The sequence below is a fragment of the Aquarana catesbeiana genome, linkage group LG02 (assembly GCF_042186555.1).
Source record: "Aquarana catesbeiana isolate 2022-GZ linkage group LG02, ASM4218655v1, whole genome shotgun sequence".
Lineage (NCBI taxonomy): Eukaryota > Metazoa > Chordata > Amphibia > Anura > Ranidae > Aquarana > Aquarana catesbeiana.
This window is the reverse complement of record NC_133325.1, coordinates 14,728,104-14,746,650: the sequence shown is the minus strand read 5'-3', so window position 1 is coordinate 14,746,650 and position 18,547 is coordinate 14,728,104. Positions and strand designations below refer to the sequence as shown.

Sequence of the window (18,547 nt, the reverse complement as noted above, 5' to 3'; positions counted from 1 at the left end):
TTCTTTTTGCCATTTGATGGATATCTTGAATTTGGTTTGATTCCCAAAAATAGAAGAAGGTCTTTTCTTAGTTTAAGCACAAAAGTGACTTAGAAAACATCACGCAAATATATAATTCTGCTTGGGCAATCACCACTACTTGTTTCTTTATAATTTAGCTTTTAATGTATATTTCATGTTCGGCTTTTTCCCTCTTAGTTGGAGGACCTTTTAATGTCTAATCACACCGCAGTTTTGGAAATTACCTTAGTTGGATTTCCAGGTCTGGCTGATGCATTTCATGGCTTGGTATCTACCATGATGTTTTTTGCCTATATCATATCCCTGACTGCCAACGGCACTGTCATAGGTTTGGTCATTTTTAATGAACGCTTACGTCAGCCCATGTACCTGATCATAGCCAACCTTGCCGCCTCCGACCTGCTCTTTGACACCGTGACTTTACCAAAAGCTATTGCCATATATTGGTTTGGAGCTTCCACCATTCCCGTGAAAATGTGCCTATTCCAGATCTTTTTGGTTCATTATTTTGGAAGTCTGGATTCATTCCTGTTGATGCTGATGGCCATAGATCGGTATGTGGCCATCTGCCATCCACTGCGATACACCTCCATTATCACCAATAAAATGATCACCATTTCCTGTGGCTTCTGCTGGATCATCTTGTCCTCCTCTATAAACACAGCTGTTACCGTTGTGGTCTCAAAAATCACCCTGTGTGGTGCCTACAGGGTAAGTAGTTTGTTCTGTGGCCACACGGCCTATGTGGCGGCAGCGTGTATGGATGTATCCAGCTCAAGAAATGTGGCTTTTGTCAACTCTATGATTGTTCTCTTATTACCCCTTGGGCTGATATTGGTGTCATACATCAAAATTATAGCGGTAATCTCAATGACACGCACTGAGAACCTCCAGAAAGCGTTTTACACCTGTATGACCCATTTGCTGGTCATCGCTTTGTATTACACCCCTCGACTTTTTGTCTACATTATAAGCGTTCTCCCCTTTGTCACAATGAGATCCGATGTGAACACTGTACTCCTTTCCCTGTATTCGTTTGTACCTCACATGGCCAACCCAATCATATATTTCCTCCGAACCAAAGAAATCAGACAGACCTTGAGACGCGTTCTTCACCGAAGCAAATTTAACATGAGATGGCTGAGACCGCCAACCCTCAACAACGCCATATTTTAAGACTGGGGGTTGATATTGGAAGGATGATGATGTAATGGACGGGAAACCAGAAAGTGAACCAGAAGTAAAAGTCCTCCAGATTACTTTATTTCCACAGCCATCTGGTAGAAGTTCCTTTTCTTTTTGGTTTTCTTGAGACGCGCTCTCCACTGAAGCAAATTCAACATGAGAAGGTTGTTTTGAGACCGTCAACAATGCCTTATTTTAAGACCAGGGGTTCATATTGGAAGGATGATGATGTAATGGACAGGAAACCTGAAAGTGAACCAAAAGTAAAAGTCCTCCAGATGACTTTATTTCCACAACCATCTGGTAGAAGTTCCTTTTTCTTTTTTGTTTTCTCCAGTTTCAGAACATTCTGTTATATAAGAAAGATATAGACCAAGGCCACCTAAATAGACAATTTGTCAAAATGCATAATATTGACTTAAAGGACACTATTTAAAAAATAAACATTTTTAGCTTCATTTGCTTTTTCCAATTTTCCTTATTTTACCAACTTTATTTAAAGTGGTTCTAAAGGCTGAAGGTAAAAAACCTTCTGTGTGCAGCACCTTCCCCCGACCCCACCCCTAATCCTTACCTGAGCCCCCTCCGATCCAACGATGTTCATGATAGCCTTGGCTGGATGGGGACTCTCCCTCCTCATTGACTGAGACAGCAGCGGGAGCCCATTGGCTCCCACTACTGTCAATCATGGCAAGCCAATGAGGAGAAAGTGGGGGCGGGGCCGAGCCACAGCTCTATGTGTCTTATGGACGCATAGAGCAGCGATTTAGGAGCGAGCACGCAGTGGTGCCCACAGGGCAAGCAGCTTTCTCTGGGGGCACTGCTCGAGGGGGAGGAGCCAGGAGAACCGGCGAGGGACCCGAAAAAAAGAGGACCGGGGTTGCTGTGTGCAAAACCACTGCAAGGAGCAGGTAAGTATGACATGTGTGTTATTTTAGAAAAAAAAAAAAGCTATTTGTATAGTATACAGTATATTTAAACTATATCCTTAAAGTAAATGTAAACATACAATGGGCATTGTGTAAAAAAAAAAAAAATTAAAGACCAGATCCCTCAAGTCTGATATGGATTTTAAGGAGGAGCTTCACGCAAAAAACAAGCCGGGCATGCAACCTGGGTGGCCAGCAAAGAGGGGGGGAGCATGAAGCCCCCCTCCCTGAATCATACCAAGCAACATGCCCTCAACATGAGGGGGATCTTGCCAGGTGGGACCCCTTGGCAAAGCACCTTGTCCATTTGTTAAAGAGGACAAGGGCCTTTCCCTGGCTGCCCCAGTGTGAGTAAGGGGTAAGAGCTATGTTTGTTTAGTTAAGTGGCAGGGATCATCTGAATGAGATCTCTGGGTCCCCACTGCTAAAATAAACAAAGGGGTGGGGATCCCTCCATATTTAGTCTACAATGTCACCAGGTGACCCCAGTCCCTTTGTTTTCTTTACCGTGGGGACCCTGAGATGTCATTCACTGTGAAGGAAGTGACTGAGTCAGATGTGTCTTGGTGAATTCAAGTTATTTTCTTTCATTGGGCATTATTCTTTGTGATTGACGTGGACCTGCAGCGTTTCTCTTGTTAATAACGGACTTGTCAAATGTTTGGATGTGTTTATTCCTATGGTACATTCATTTTTGTTTGTGAATGAGGAGGTGTATTATATACTTCTTATTAATTCATATTGGGGGGGGCAGTATTTGGGGCCCCCTTGTTTGCCAGATTCCAATATTACCTCCATCTGCACACCCCCACTAGCACTGGGCCAGGGTTGTTGGAAAGAGGACCTTGAGGCCCATCAACCGGTCACTCAGGTTGGATGCTCGAATAAGGGTTTGGCATGGAGTTTGAGGGTGCCCCTTAGCCTTTTTTTTTCTTGATTTTTGCATGAGGTTCCTGCTTAAAGTGTTACTAAACCCAGGACCCTGCATTCACTATATCTCGTCTCCCACAGTACGCAGGACATTGAAATGCAATATTTTTAGTAAATATAAACCGCTAAATACCTTTTCTATTCGGCAGTATATAGCAGTCTTGTGACTTCTATCAAAGTCTGGTTAAAGCTTGTAGGAGGAGTTTTCATTCTCCTCGGACTGACTCCTGACCCTCTGTCTGGACAGTGCTGATTGGCCCTGTGCCGATCACATGCACCTTCCAAAAAAAAAAAAAAATTCTCTAGCAATACACACCAAACTGAGCATGTGAAGAGTCTGTTCTATCAGGAGGTTGCATTGGGGACAGTAAAAGAAGGGGAGGATCAGAGAAGACAGTATCAAACAGCCTTTTTACACAATGCGGAGGTTTAACCCCTTAAGTTCCACAGTGAGTATAGCAAGCATGCTTTACTGCATACAGTATACAGACTGACTTTACTGTTGCTGGTTTAGTAACACTTTAACCACTTAACGACCGCCTCACGCCGATGTACGTCGGCAGAATGGCACGGGCAGGCAGAATCACGTACATATACGTGATCTGCTTCCCGCGGACAGGGGGTCCGATCGGACCCCCCCCGGTGCCCGAGGCGGTCGGCTATTGTACAGCGGCGATCGGAGATGAGGGGGAGACCATCCCTTCGTGGCCCCTCCCTCGTGATCGCCGCCGGCCAATAGAATCATTCCTCTGCTGCTGTATGCTAAACAGCAGCAAAGGAAATGATGTCATCTCTCCTCGGCTCGGTATTTTCCGTTCCGGCGCCGAGGAGAGAAGACTGCAATGTGAGTGCACAAACACTACACACACAGTAGAACATGCCAGGCACACTTTACACCCCCCTTTACCCCCCCCAAATCACCCCCCCATCACCCCCCCCCCCCCCCCCCCCGTCACACTGACAGCAAGCAGTTTTTTTTATTTTTTATTTTCTCTGATTACTGCATGGTGTGTTAGTGACAGTTACTATGTTAGGTCAGTTAGTGTTAGCCCCCTTTAGGTCTAGGGTACCCCCCTAACCCCCCTAATAAAGTTTTAACCCCTTGATCACCCCCTGTCACCAGTGTCGCTAAGCGATCATTTTTCTGATCGCTGTATTAGTGTCACTGGTGACGATAGTTAGTGAGGTAAATATTTAGGTTCGCCGTCAGCGTTTTATAGCGACAGGGACCCCCATATACTACCGAATAAATGTTTTAACCCCTTGATTGCCCCCTAGTTAACCCTTTCACCACTGATCACTGTATAAGTGTTACGGGTGACGCTGGTTAGTTCGTTTATTTTTTATAGTGTCAGGGCACCCGCCGTTTATTACCGAATAAAGGTTTAGCCCCCTGATCGCCCGGCGGTGATATGCATCGCCCCAGGCAGCGTCAGATTAGCGCCAGTACCGCTACCACCCACGCACGCAGCATACGCCTCCCTTAGTGGTATAGTATCTGAATGGATCAATATCTGATCCGATCAGATCTATACTAGTGTCCCCAGCAGTTTAGGGCTCCCAAAAACGCAGTGTTAGCGGGATCAGCCCAGATACCTGCTAGCACCTGCGTTTTGCCCCTCCGCCCGGCCCAGCCCAGCCCACCCAAGTGCAGTATCGATCGATCACTGACACTTACAAAACACTAAACACATAACTGCAGCGTTTGCAGAGTCAGGCCTGATCCCTGCGATCGCTAACAGTTTTTTTGGTAGTGTTTTGGTGAACTGGCAAGCACCAGCGGCCTAGTACACCCCGGTCGTAGTCAAACCAGCACTGCAGTAACACTTGGTGACGTGGCGAGTCCCATAAGTGCAGTTCAAGCTGGTGAGGTGGCAAGCACAAGTAGTGTCCCGCTGCCACCAAAAAGACAAACACAGGCCTGTCGTGCCCATAATGCCCTTCCTGCTGCGTTCGCCAATCCTAATTGGGAACCCACCACTTCTGCAGCACCCGTACTTCCCCCATTCACATCCCCAACCAAATGCAGTCGGCTGCATGAGAGGCATTTTCTTTATGTCCTCCCGAGTACCCCTACCCAACGAACCCCCCCAAAAAAGATGTCGTGTCTGCAGCAAGCGCGGATATAGGCGTGACACCCGCTATTATTGTCCCTCCTGTCCTGACAATCCTGGTCTTTGCATTGGTGAATGTTTTGAACTCTGCCATTCACTAGTTGAGTATTAGCGTAGGGTACAGCATTGCACAGACTAGGCACACTTTCACAGGGTCTCCCAAGATGCCATCGAGAGACCCGAACCTGGAACCGGTTACAGTTATAAAAGTAAGTTACAAAAAAAGTGTAAAAAAAAAATATATATAAAATTAAAAAAAATAGTTGTCGTTTTATTGTTCTCTCTCTCTCTATTCTCTCTATTGTTCTGCTCTTTTTTACTGTATTCTATTCTGCAATGTTTTATTGTTATTATGTTTTATCATTTTTGCTTTTCAGGTATGCAATTTTTTATACTTTACCGTTTACTGTGTTTTATTGTTAACCATTTTTTTGTCTTCAGGTACGCCATTCACGACTTTTAGTGGTTATACCAGAATGATGCCTGCAGGTTTAGGTATCATCTTGGTATCATTCTTTTCAGCCAGCGGTCGGCTTTCATGTAAAAGCAATCCTAGCGACTAATTAGCCTCTAGACTGCTTTTACAAGCCGTGGGAGGGAATGCCCCCCCCCCACCGTCTTCTGTGTTTTTATCTGGCTCTCCTGTCTCAACAGGGAACCTGAGAATGCAGCTGGTGATTCAGCCAGCTGACCATAGAGCTGATCAGAGACCAGAGTGGCTCCAAACATCTCTATGGCCTAAGAAACCGGAAGCTACGAGCATTTTATGACTTAGATTTCGTGAAAAAAAAATGAAACACCCACCATTTTAATCTGTAGGGCATTTGCTTTAAAAAAATATATAATGTTTGGGGGTTCAAAATAATTTTCTTGCAAAAAAAAAAATAATTTTTTCATGTAAACAAAAAGTGTCAGAAAGGGCTTTGTCTTCAAGTGGTTAGAAGAGTGGGTGATGTGTGACATAAGCTTCTAAATGTTGTGCATAAAATGCCAGGACAGTTCAAAACGCCCCCAAATGACCCCATTTTGGAAAGTAGACACCCCAAGCTATTTGCTGAGAGGCATGTCGAGTCCATGGAATATTTTATATTGCGACACAAGTTGCAGAAAAAAAGAGACATATTATTTTTTTTTTTGCACAAAGTTGTCACTAAATGATATATTGCTTAAACATGCCATGGGAATATGTGAAATTACACCCCAAAATACAAATTCTGCTGCTTCTCCTGAGTACGGGGATACCACATGTGTGAGACTTTTTGGGAGCCTAGCCGCGTACGGGACCCCGAAAACCAATCACCGCCTTCAGGCTTTCTAAGGGCGTAAATTTTTGATTTCACTCTTCACTGCCTATCACAGTTTCGGAGGCCATGGAATGCCCAGATGGCACAAACCCCCCCCCCAAATGACCCCATTTTGGAAAGTAGACACCCCAAGCTATTTGCTGAGAGGTATAGTGAGTATTTTGCAGACCTCACTTTTTGTCACAAAGTTTTGAAAATTGAAAAAAAAAAAAAATGTTTTTTCTTGTCTTTCTTCATTTTCAAAAACAAATGAGAGCTGCAAAATACTCACCATGCCTCTCAGCAAATAGCTTGGGATGTCTACTTTCCAAAATGGGGTCATTTGGGGGGTGTTTGTGCCACCTGGGCATTCCATGGCCTCCGAAACTGTGATAGGCAGTGAAGAGTGAAATCAAAAATTTACACCCTTAGAAATCCTGAAGGCGGTGATTGGTTTTCGGGGCCCCGTACGCGGCTAGGCTCCCAAAAAGTCCCACACATGTGATATCTCCATACTCAGGAGAAGCAGCTAAATGTATTTTGGGGTGCAATTCCACATATGCCCATGGCCTGTGTGAGCAATATATCATTTAGTGCCAACTTTGTGCAAAAAAAAAAAATTGTCTCTTTCCCCCTTGTGTCACAATAAAAAATATTCCATGGACTCGACAGGACTCTCAGCAAATAGCTTGGGGTGTCTACTTTCCAAAATGGGGTCATTTGGGGGGTTTGTGCCATCTGGGCATTTTATGGCCTTCAAAACTGTGATAGGTAGTGAGGAGTGAAATCAAAAATTTACGCCCTTAGAAATCCTGAAGGCGGTGATTGGTTTTCGGGGCCCCGTACGCGGCTAGGCTCCCAAAAAGTCCCACACATGTGGTATCCCTGTACTCAGGAGAAGCAGCTGAATGTATTTTGGGGTGCAATTCCACATAGCCCCATGGCCTGTGTGAGCAATATATCATTTAGTGAAAACTTTTTGTAAATTTTTTTTTTTTGTCATTATTCAATCACTTGGGACAAAAAAAATAAATATTCAATGGGTTCAACATGCCTCTCAGCAATTTCCTTGGGGTGTCTACTTTCCAAAATGGGGTCATTTGGGGGGGGGTTTGTACTGCCCTGCCATTTTAGCACCTCAAGAAATTACATAGGCAGTCATAAACTAAAAGCTGTGTAAATTCCAGAAAATGTACCCTAGTTTGTAGGCGCTATAACTTTTGCGCAAACCAATAAATATACACGTATTGACATTTTTTTTACCAAAGACATGTGGCGGAATACATTTTGGCCTAAATGTATGACTAAAATTGAGTTTATTGGATTTTTTTTATAACAAAAAGTAGAAAATATCATTTTTTTTCAAAATTTTCGGTTTTTCGTTTATAGCGCAAAAAATAAAAACCACAGAGGTGATCAAATACCATCAAAAGAAAGCTCTATTTGTGGGAAGAAAAGGACGCAAATTTGGTTTGGGTACAGCATTGCATGACCGCGCAATTAGCAGTTAAAGCGACGCAGTGCAAAATTGGAAAAAGTCCACTGGTCCTTAGGCAGCTAAATGGTCCGGGGCTAAAGTGGTTAAGTTCCATACCAGACGTGAAGGGTCTGGTATGAAATTTAGATGGACCCCCATTTCATTTTTTGGGGGGGTCACCCTAAAGGGCCTGGTATGAATTTTGGGTGGTGGGGGAACCTCCCAGCTATTTATTTTCAATTACCTGTCAGTAGCAGTGACGGCTGATGCTCAATAATTTGGGGGGGCCAAGAGGGAGGGAATTTGGGACTTTAAATGAGGCACAATATTTGTGCCTTCAACCCGGGTTCAAGTACATAAAAAAGGGGAATGTGGGACTTTAAATGAGTCAATTGACTTGTGGAGGTAGAGTATATAGCAATCAGTTTTTATTTGTAACAATAGTAAAAAAGTATTTTCATATATATACATGCACAATGGCATAAACATAATGGATACATATACATTAGCTTGGCAGCACAAAGATAGTAAATGTTGATAAATATAATACAAGGTGTTTCATATTGGCAGGCATTAGTACATCATATGCAAAAGAGCTGCTATAAAATAGGTACACATACACATTGATAATTGCATAGTACTCAATGGATCTTAGATGTATAAAAAGTATATATGGGCCAGTGAATAAGTAATGAGCCGGACTTGTCTGAGCACCCCATGGAAACTCGACGCGTTTCATGTCTATATGCCATTCATCAGGAGTTGGGTACAGAAGTAAACTGTAAATATAAATAAATATGTAATATTAATAAATATGTTCTACCCCTTTAAATTGAGAAAAGCTCTTATGGGGAGAGAGAGATCTGTACTCACAGGTCGGCTATAGCACTGTGCTTGGCTAGCACCGAGGAGGATGCGACTCCAAATGGTTGTCTGTTCCGGAGCTGACATGAATGCGGGGAACAGTGGGAACACCAGCAACAAACCTCCCCTGCTGGAGACAGACAGGTGAGAAGGCGGAAGGCCTCCTTACCTTAGGAGGCAGATGTCCTGCCCGGGAAGACTCCGATCACCCCCCCTCCTCCCTCCCCTGTCCAAGCCGGGGAGAGTGCTGGATGTGGCTGAGCCGCTGTGGGTGAGCCATCCCTGGAGTCACAGTGGTGGCTGATGGGCTGAGCGGTCGGGCTTCCCCTGCGTCTCTTCCGGCCGTGCGTCTCCTCCCTCCTCCTCCTAGGCCAATAGGACCGCTTCTCCTTTCAGCCACTCGGGAAACTGTCTCAGGATCCGATTCCTGATTGGCTGGGAGGAGAATCAGTATGACAATAGTGAATATTCATTTGCTATTGTCACACAACAGCAGTGCTCTGCGCCCCGAGCCCACCCTTTTGTGAAGCCTATTAGAGCCTCTGGCTCTAATCACATGCTTCAAAAAAAAAAAAACATTGGAATCCATGTGTCCTCCAATACTTACCTGAGCCTGATCACAGTCCAGCTCTGTGCCTGAGAGCAGTGTCTCTCTCTGCTCTCTCCCTCCTCATTGACTCAGAAACAGTAGCAGGAGCCATTGGCTCCCACTGCTGTCAATCACAGCCAGTAGGGAGGAAGCAGGGGGGCAGTGCTGAGCTGCACTCTGTGTATCAATGGATGTATAGAACTGGCTTGAAAGTATGACATGTTTGTTATTTTTAGAAAAAAACAATTACATTTAGTATAATAAAAAAAAAAAAGGCTCTAATGTAAATATAAAAATAACGGAACAACCCTGACGTGTCCCTTTTCTATGGGAAACATGCCTAAAGGCAGGGCCGATCCTGAGGTCACAGACGCCTGGGTGCAGAAATATTTCTGGCGCCCCCACGTGGGCGTGGTCTTCTTAACAACTTCTCCCCTTTACAAATGTTTCTATGGCAATGACTCAAACACAGAGATGTTCCCCTAAGAACTCCTCATTACCCTGGGATCCTCCCATGATCTTTTAACAATAAAGAAAATACAGGAAGAGCTTACACTAATGAGACCTGGAGGGGAGTCTCTCTGATGCACACAAAGAGGGCTTCTGTTAGAGAGTGTAATGGAAATTTGTAAGTTCTGTATATAATTGTATTGTATTTTGTATGTATTGCACACTGCCCTTACTGTGCACACGGCACTAATAATGTTTTCAGCAAATGTTTACATTTTTTCGAGTCCTGATTAGAATTAGTCTGCCTATGTAACGCCCCTTGTTACCATAAACCTACAATTGTAATATTAATGTGATACCTACGTAATCATGTGTATAAAAACCTTCAATTGCGTCATAATAAAGCAGAACAATAATTTAGAAAGATGCTGAGCGTATCTTTTGTGTCTGTTCCCTACTGCAGTAGTTATTATTAATTTGGAACCACTAATCAATATGAGGATAGGATTTGCCTATCATCAATTTAACCGAGTCAGCATGGCGAGCTTTGCCTTAGGAGGGGATACCAGGTGACCCTGAGTATCCGAAACGAGGAGCTTGAGATGATTCGGGAATTTCTGATAATCAGCCTTTTGCTTACATTTGAGTTATCAGACTTCCTTGATCGGTAAGGCATTTTCGGTACAAAGGGTACCTATTTTACTCCCCTTAATCGAACTGTATTGATTGGTGGTTATATGTTATGTTGTCACTGTCTACTGTCCATCGGAGTGCTATAGATAAGAAAGGGAAGAATAGTGCTGTTCACAGGTATATGTAGTAAATCTGCTAGATAAAGTAGTTTAGAGGCAAGAGGGTATAGGCACAAGTAGAGAAGAGAGAAGACTGGCCAGTCATTATGGGCATTGAATTAAGTAAGGGAATGAAGGGTAAGAGACCCTCAAAAATGCCCAGCGCAAGAGGAGCGCTATATATGAACCGAAGGTGCGGTTCCGCCTATACTGAGCCCCTAGATTAATGGTTAAAGTGGACAGGGATCCACAATGGGTAACTGGGTTACCAAGGTCCACAGGGACTAAGAATCATGCAGAGTAAACAGCTAGAGAAACAGCTATCTATGTGAGCAGGATGGATCAAGGGTGACATTAACACTAGACAGAAAGGGACATTTTCATGTTAAGTTGTGGGATGAATTTGGGGTCAGGCACTACAACTATTAGAGTCAGAAACAGAGAAATGAGAGGTAAAACAGAATACTTTATATGTTGTCAGAGAGGGAAGATGGGATGAGCACGTTGGCTGCCCGTCTGATCATAGAAGCTAGATATAAAATATATCTGAACAAAATAAGGAAAGCAGAATTTAGGCAGGGAAATATTAAAGAGTTAAAAGAAAGTGAGAGAATGATATGCATGTGTTGTGTACAAATGGGAAAATGTAAGCGGTTTTAGAGAGATATTGGTGTATGTGTGTGCGAATGCTGGGACCTTTAGTTCTATCTCTTGTGTGTGTCATGTACGCAGATGTGACCCCCTCCTTTGTGCTCTCATGAAGGAATGTGGCTGGGATGAGAGGTCAGTGATAAGCTGTAAGGACACCATGCCAATTCCAGTTTTTTAGACAAAACATTTATAACAAAATGTGCCGGGTTAACAAATCTAATGGTAAACAATGTGATCACAATTATTTTGAATCTGTTTTCCAGACATGGTAAAATGAAGGTTACATTTAACCGTGTATTACACAAATTGAATATCCTTTGAAAGTGGAAACAGGGCATTTAAAAAAGGGAAATTAAGTAAAATTAAGTAATGAGTATTCATTTATAATATGAGTTTAACAATTTTATTAATAATATAGATATATTGAAACTAGTTTAGACAACCTTTGGTTGGAAATGAAATCCAGGTTATTGGGGAAATTTGTAAAAATGGGATTAGTTTAGATTAAGATAACAATTTTTGTAATTTTACGTTTATACAATAAGCCCTTATTGAGAGAAAAAAAGAATAAGATGAGGTTGTTATTTGGAATACAGCTGCCATAATATTTAACAAAGCCAAGATGTATGGAATACATAAGAAGTTTTTCTACAAAAATGAAATTTCAAGGTTTTTGATAATAACTTGATGTGCGGTCCATGATGTGAGAGTAATAATAAATAAAATGTAAATATAACAGACCCATCACATCAAGTCCACACACCCTGTTAGGATAGATGCCACCTGCAGCCAGTTGTTTTATAGTTTTTGATGCTTTCTGGTCCATCAGATTGTTGATCCTTTTGTTTTTATTTTTGAAATCCAAAGCAGAATGTGTGGATTGTGAAATGATGTGCCCCTTTTCCTTGTAAGTGCCGTGGTATAAAAGCAAGAATATTTTGGATTAATGGGCATCTCTCCATGACCGCAGGGTATTTTTATCGTTTGTTATAATATTGCCAGGAAGAAGTTGTCTTTTGAAACATGAAACTGCAGTTCTTACACAAACAGCGTGATAGAAAACAAGACATTGTAATATATTTATGCAAGCTGGACCCAGTAATGAAGGGTTCACCCCGATATATCAGAGCTGTAGCTCTTATGCAAAGGTGCTATTAGACAAAGTTAGATATTGTTTTGGTCAAACATTTAATTTTTAATGGTCCGACATTCTGTGCAGCAAATATACAGCTAACTAAATGTCTGTCTAATGAAAGGTTTAAAATATGAGTTTGTTTATGTACATATCTAACAATGAAAAATGCGTACATTTGAATCCAGCCACCTTATTGCCTATATTGGAGGAGGCTGGAGACAAAGGAAGACACGTGTGTTAAATTGATGACATAGGAATCAGCTGCTGTGAGCCCCGTGCAGGACACACTCCCTGAAGACCCAGATATTACATTTTTTGTAGATTTGAGGATGCAGTTTATCACCCAGAAGGATACTCTGTATTCAAAGTCATTGGATCCTTTTTCCCCAGCTCAAGAAGCAGAGCTCCATGTTTTAGCAAAGCCTGTGAGCTGTAAAAAGAGTGTATATTTATATAGATAGTCGAGATATAGAGAGCTTTTAGTTCCATTTAAAGGGCCAGAAGTTTGTTTTTACTTCGGCAGGTAAACCAACCAAGCATGCCAAGTTAATTTGATTGGCTGTTTTCAGCCTTCCAGCTTCTTACTGAGGTAGCCATATTAACTTTCACACATGGAAGCAGACCAGGTGACTAAGGATGCTGCATTTACAGCCCCGGACACTTGATGGGTCTGTGCAACTCACAGATTCCACCCTAGTTCTGGCCCCGTATAGCTGGGATTAATAATTCAACTTTAAGGACCCCAGAACGAGAAGAACAAGTGGTCCACAGGGGGCAACTTCTTATGAAACAGGACTTTGGAAAAGGTGATCATTTATGTCTGCCAGCCACTCTTTTCCCTCCAGCTTGACACATGGACCGTGTCATCAGTCACAAGCAGTTATGGCTGCCTTAGTAAATGAGCGTGGGATAGAGCCAGGGTTCTCCACAGTTGTTTTTATAACATACCACTTCTTGTTTTACCTGTTACCAAAGGTGTTACCAAAAGCTGAACATCCCTTCCAGAGATCACAAAAAAGATATATCCAGATGCCCAAGTCAGGATCTTACGAGTATGCATTTTGTCTGTATGGACATGTTTTTTGGATGTCCAGTGGCAAATGCTACTGTAAAGGCCACAGTAAAAAGTGTTATCAGAAGTAGTTTGTAAGTACAGAGTGCCAGAAAGTACAGAGAGTAACAGAGGAAATCATTTTTTATAGGAGAGTCCTTAGTAGAGGTTTTGAGGTTTTATTTTTACACCCCCTACTGTCTACAATGTAGCGGACAAAGTAGAGTAAGAAACTAGAAAACGTTTGCCTGAATGTTTTCTTATATTTTATCAAGCCCCTAAGGGGGATATTGGACTCTCTCCCTATGGGATTTGGTTTGGGAGTGTGTTACTCACTTGCTTATATTTTGTCTCAGCAGCTGAAGGCCTCCATTCGGATCTCACAGAGAATGTTGTTGATCTTTTAAGGTTTTTTTTACAAACTAATTTATGTGTTTTCTCCCCAATTCCAGATCCTAAAAGTTTGGAAGGATCTAAAACTAAAGCCAGGTGACTTGTGGATTGTTAAGAGACATTTATATATAAGGAAATGTTTGGAGACTCAATACAGCATCTATTTCATGTACAGTTTTTGCAAAACTTGAAGGAAAAGTCACCTGGATCCACACCAGACACTGCAAAAATGACTAAATTAAATAAATCTCTGTGTTTGATTTGTTTCCCTCTTGTGATCACAGTCTAGGATACTTTTTGATTAAATTACTTTAATTGTACGGGATATATATATTTGAAAAGTAGTTTAGCCATGTTGAAGTCATATTTGTCTTTTGTACGTCTTCCATTTTATATAGAATTGTCTGTGTTTACATATGCTGATAAGTCAGCATGCCAACAATTCAGCTAGAAGGCCATTCTGGCCACAGGAGTGTACAGCCAGTGCTCTGTAAATATGTCTTATCAATCATTTGTTTTTCACAATGAAAGGTCATTTTGTAATGAAAAAGTTGCTCAGCTATTATTTTCTCCACAATGGAGTTTTTTTGCCTCTTTGGCCAGGACTACCTCCACCTAAGCATGTGGAGGTTCCAGGTTAAAGGTGATAGCAGGTATGGTTAGTGATCAAAATATTGATCAAAAGAGGGGAGACTGTAATGGAAATTTGTAAGTTCTGTATATAATTGTATTGTATTTTGTATGTATTGCACTCTGCCCTCACTGTGCACACGGCACTAATAATGTTTTCAGTAAATGTTTACATTCTTTTGAGTCCTGATTAGAATTAGCCTGCCTATGTAACGCCCCTTGTTACCATAAACGTACAATTGTAATATTAATGTGATACCTACGTAATCATGTGCATAAAAACCTTCAATTGCGTCATAATAAAGTAGAACAATAATTTGGAAAGATGCTGAGCGTATCGTTTGTGTCTGTTCCCTACTGCAGTAGTTATTAATTTGGAACCACTAATCAATATGAGGATAGGATTTGCCTATCATCAATTTAACCAAGTCAGAGAGTCTGTTAGAAAAAGCCCCCAGATATAATACAGGAGATGATCAGAGACTGCAGACATAGTACAGGAGATGGTCAGAGACTGCAGACATAGTACAAGAGATGATCAGAGACTGCGGACATAATACAGAAGATGATCAGAGACTGCAGACATAATACAGGAGATGATCAGAGACTGCAGACATAGTACAGGAGATGATCAGAGACTGCAGACATAATACAGGAGATGGTCAGAGACTGCAGACATAGTACAGGAGATGATCAGAGACTGCACACATAATACAGGAGATGATCAGAGACTGCACACATAATACAGGAGATGGTCAGAGACTGCAGACATAGTACAGGAGATGGTCAGAGACTGCAGACATAGTACAAGAGATGATCAGAGACTGCGGACATAATACAGAAGATGATCAGAGACTGCAGACATAATACAGGAGATGATCAGAGACTGCAGACATAATACAGGAGATGGTCAGACACTGCAGACATAGTACAGGAGATGATCAGAGACTGCACACATAATACAGGAGATGATCAGAGACTGCAGACATAATACAGGAGATGGTCAGAGACTGCAGACATGGTACAGGAGATGGTCAGAGACTGCAGACATGGTACAGAAGATGGTCAGAGACTGCAGACATAGTACAGGAGATGATCAGAGACTGCACACATAATACAGGAGATGATCAGAGACTGCAGACATAGTACAGGAGATGATCAGAGACTGCAGACATACTACAGGAGATGGTCAGAGACTGCAGACATAATACAGGAGATGATCAGAGACTGCAGACATAATACAGGAGATGGTCAGAGACTGCAGACATAGTACAGGAGATGGTCAGAGACTGCAGACATATTACAGGAGATGATCAGAGACTGCAGACATAGTACAGGAGATGATCAGAGACTGCAGACATAATACAGGAGATGATCAGAGACTGCAGACATAATACAGGAGATGGTCAGAGACTGCAGACATAGTACAGGAGATGGTCAGAGACTGCAGACATATTACAGGAGATGATCAGAGACTGCAGATATAATACAGGAGATGATCAGAGACGGCAGGCATAATACAGAAGATGGTCAGAGACTGCAGACATAATACAAGAGATGGTCAGAGACTGCAGACATGATACAAGAGATGGTCAGAGACTGCAGACATACTACAGGAGATGGTCAGAGACTGCAGACATAATACAGGAGATGATCAGAGACTGCAGACATAGTACAGGAGATGGTCAGAGACTGCAGACATAGTACAGGAGATGGTCAGAGACTGCAGACATAGTACAGGAGATGGTCAGAGACTGCAGACATAGTACAGGAGATGATCAGAGACTGCAGACATAATACAGGAGATGATCAGAGACTGCAGACATGGTACAGGAGATGGTCAGAGACTGCAGACATAATACAGGAGATGATCAGAGACTGCAGACATAATACAGGAGATGGTCAGAGACTGCAGACATAGTACAGGAGATGGTCAGAGACTGCAGACATAGTACAGGAGATGGTCAGAGACTGCAGACATAGTACAGGAGATGATCAGAGACTGCAGACATAATACAGGAGATGGTCAGAGACTGCAGAAATACTACAGGAGATGGTCAGAGACTGCAGACATACTACAGGAGACGGTCAGAGACTGCAGACATACTACAGGAGACGCTCAGAGACTGCAGACATACTACAGGAGATAGTCAGAGACTGCAGACATGTTACAAGAGATGGTCAGAGACTGCAGATATGATACAAGAGATGGTCAGAGACTGCAGACATGATACAAGAGATGGTCAGAGACTGCAATCATGTTACAAGAGATGGTCAGAGACTGCAGACATGTTACAAGAGATGGTCAGAGACTGCAGACATGATACAGGAGAGGATCAGAGACTGCAGTTCCTATGGACATTAGTAAATAATGGCCGATCGGCCCTCTCACCTGACCCTGCGATACAGCAACAATGGTTCCTCTGATCAGGAATCAGCTCAATCTGAATTGCCCGTGGTGACTCCGCTGGGTAGAGCCCAGATCTGTATTCTGGCAATGACTCCATTCCTTTCTCCACCAGGGATGGCGCCAGGCTGTGTGGCTTTCCCTCATGTGGCGCAGGGCAGCGGGGTTCTCTCTCTGATGGTGTTCCCTCAGCAGTGTCCTCAACCTCTGGAGTCCTGGGTGAACTTCCCTGAAAGCTTTCCCGGGCTCCTGGCTCTCTCTCTCCCATTCAGCTGAGCATGCTGTGGGCTGCAGTTTCCGTGTTACAGTGGGGCTGCCAGTCCTTGGGACTACTTGTCCCACAATCCTCTTCTTTGCTCCTTTTTTTTTTCTTTCCTGGCCGATATGAAGGCGGGGGAAGAAACATAGTGCGCCACTCACTAGTACAGCAGCGTGCACGAGGAGAGGGAGAGGGGAAACAAGAGCCCGTGGCTGCAGTGGCATCACTAGGGTTGGTGTCACCCGGTGCGGTAAAACATGGTATCACCCCCCCATCAACTATAGTCGCCCCTCAGTACAGACCCCCTCCACTAAGTATAGACCCCCCTCCATCAGTGCAGACCCCCCCACTAAGTATAAACACCTCCCTCAGTATAGACCCCTCCAGGACAAAACACCCCCCTTTATCAGAATAGACCCCCCTCAGGACAAATCACCCCCCTCCATTAGTACAGACCCCCCTCAGGACAAACCACCCCCTCCATTAGTACAGAACCCCCCAGAACAATTCACCCCCCTCCATTAGTACAGAACCCCCCAGAACAAACCACCCCCCTCCATTAGTACAGACTCCCCCAGGACAAATCACCCCCCCTCCATTAGTACAGACCCCCCTCAGGACAAACCACCCCCCCTCCATTAGTACAGAACCACCCCCCCTCCATTAGTACAGAACCCCCCAGAACAAACCACCCCCCTCCATTAGTACAGACCCCCCTCAGGACAAACCACCCCCTCCATTAGTACAGAACCACCCCCCTCCATTAGTACAGAACCCCCAGAACAAACCACCCCCTCCATTAGTACAGACCCCCCAGGACAAATCACCCCCTCTACATTAGTATAGACCCCCCAGGACAAACCACCCCCTCCATTAGTACAGACCCCCCCAGGACAAACCACCCCCCCTCCATTAGTTTAGACCCCCCAGGACAAATCACCCCCCTCCATTAGTTCAGACCCCCAGGACAAATCACCCCCTCTACCTCAGTATAGACCCTCCCAGGACAAACCACCCCCCCCTACATTAGTATAGACCCCCAGAACAAACCACCCCCCTACATTAGTACAGACCCCCAGGACAAATCACCCCACTACATTCGTTTAGACCCCCCCAGGACAAACCACCAACCCGCTACATTAGTATAGACCCCCCAGGACAAACCACCCCCCTACATTAGTACAGACCCCCAGGACAAATTACCTCCCCTACATTAGTATAGACCCCCCCGGACAAATCACCCCCCCTACATTAGTACAGACCCCCAGGACAAATCACCCCCCCTACATTAGTTTAGACCCCCTTGGACAAATCACCCCCCTACATTAGTATAGACCCCCCCAGGACAAACCACCCCCCCTACATAATACAAACCCCCCAGGACAAAC

General features: G+C 43.6%; 1 protein-coding gene across 1 annotated transcript; it reads left to right on the top strand.

Annotated features, from left to right (window-relative positions):
* Positions 1-213: 213 nt before the first annotated feature.
* On the top strand, positions 214-1,197 carry LOC141129611 (olfactory receptor 52K1-like). Its single transcript, XM_073617708.1, has one exon. It carries the CDS (start codon positions 214-216, stop codon positions 1,195-1,197), a length of 984 nt encoding a protein of 327 aa, XP_073473809.1.
* The last annotated feature ends 17,350 nt before the right edge of the window (positions 1,198-18,547 follow it).

Coding starts and splice junctions, on each gene's coding strand:
- LOC141129611 (XM_073617708.1), top strand. CDS start 214: ATGTCTAATCACACCGCAGTTTTGGAAATTACCTTAGTTGGATTTCCA.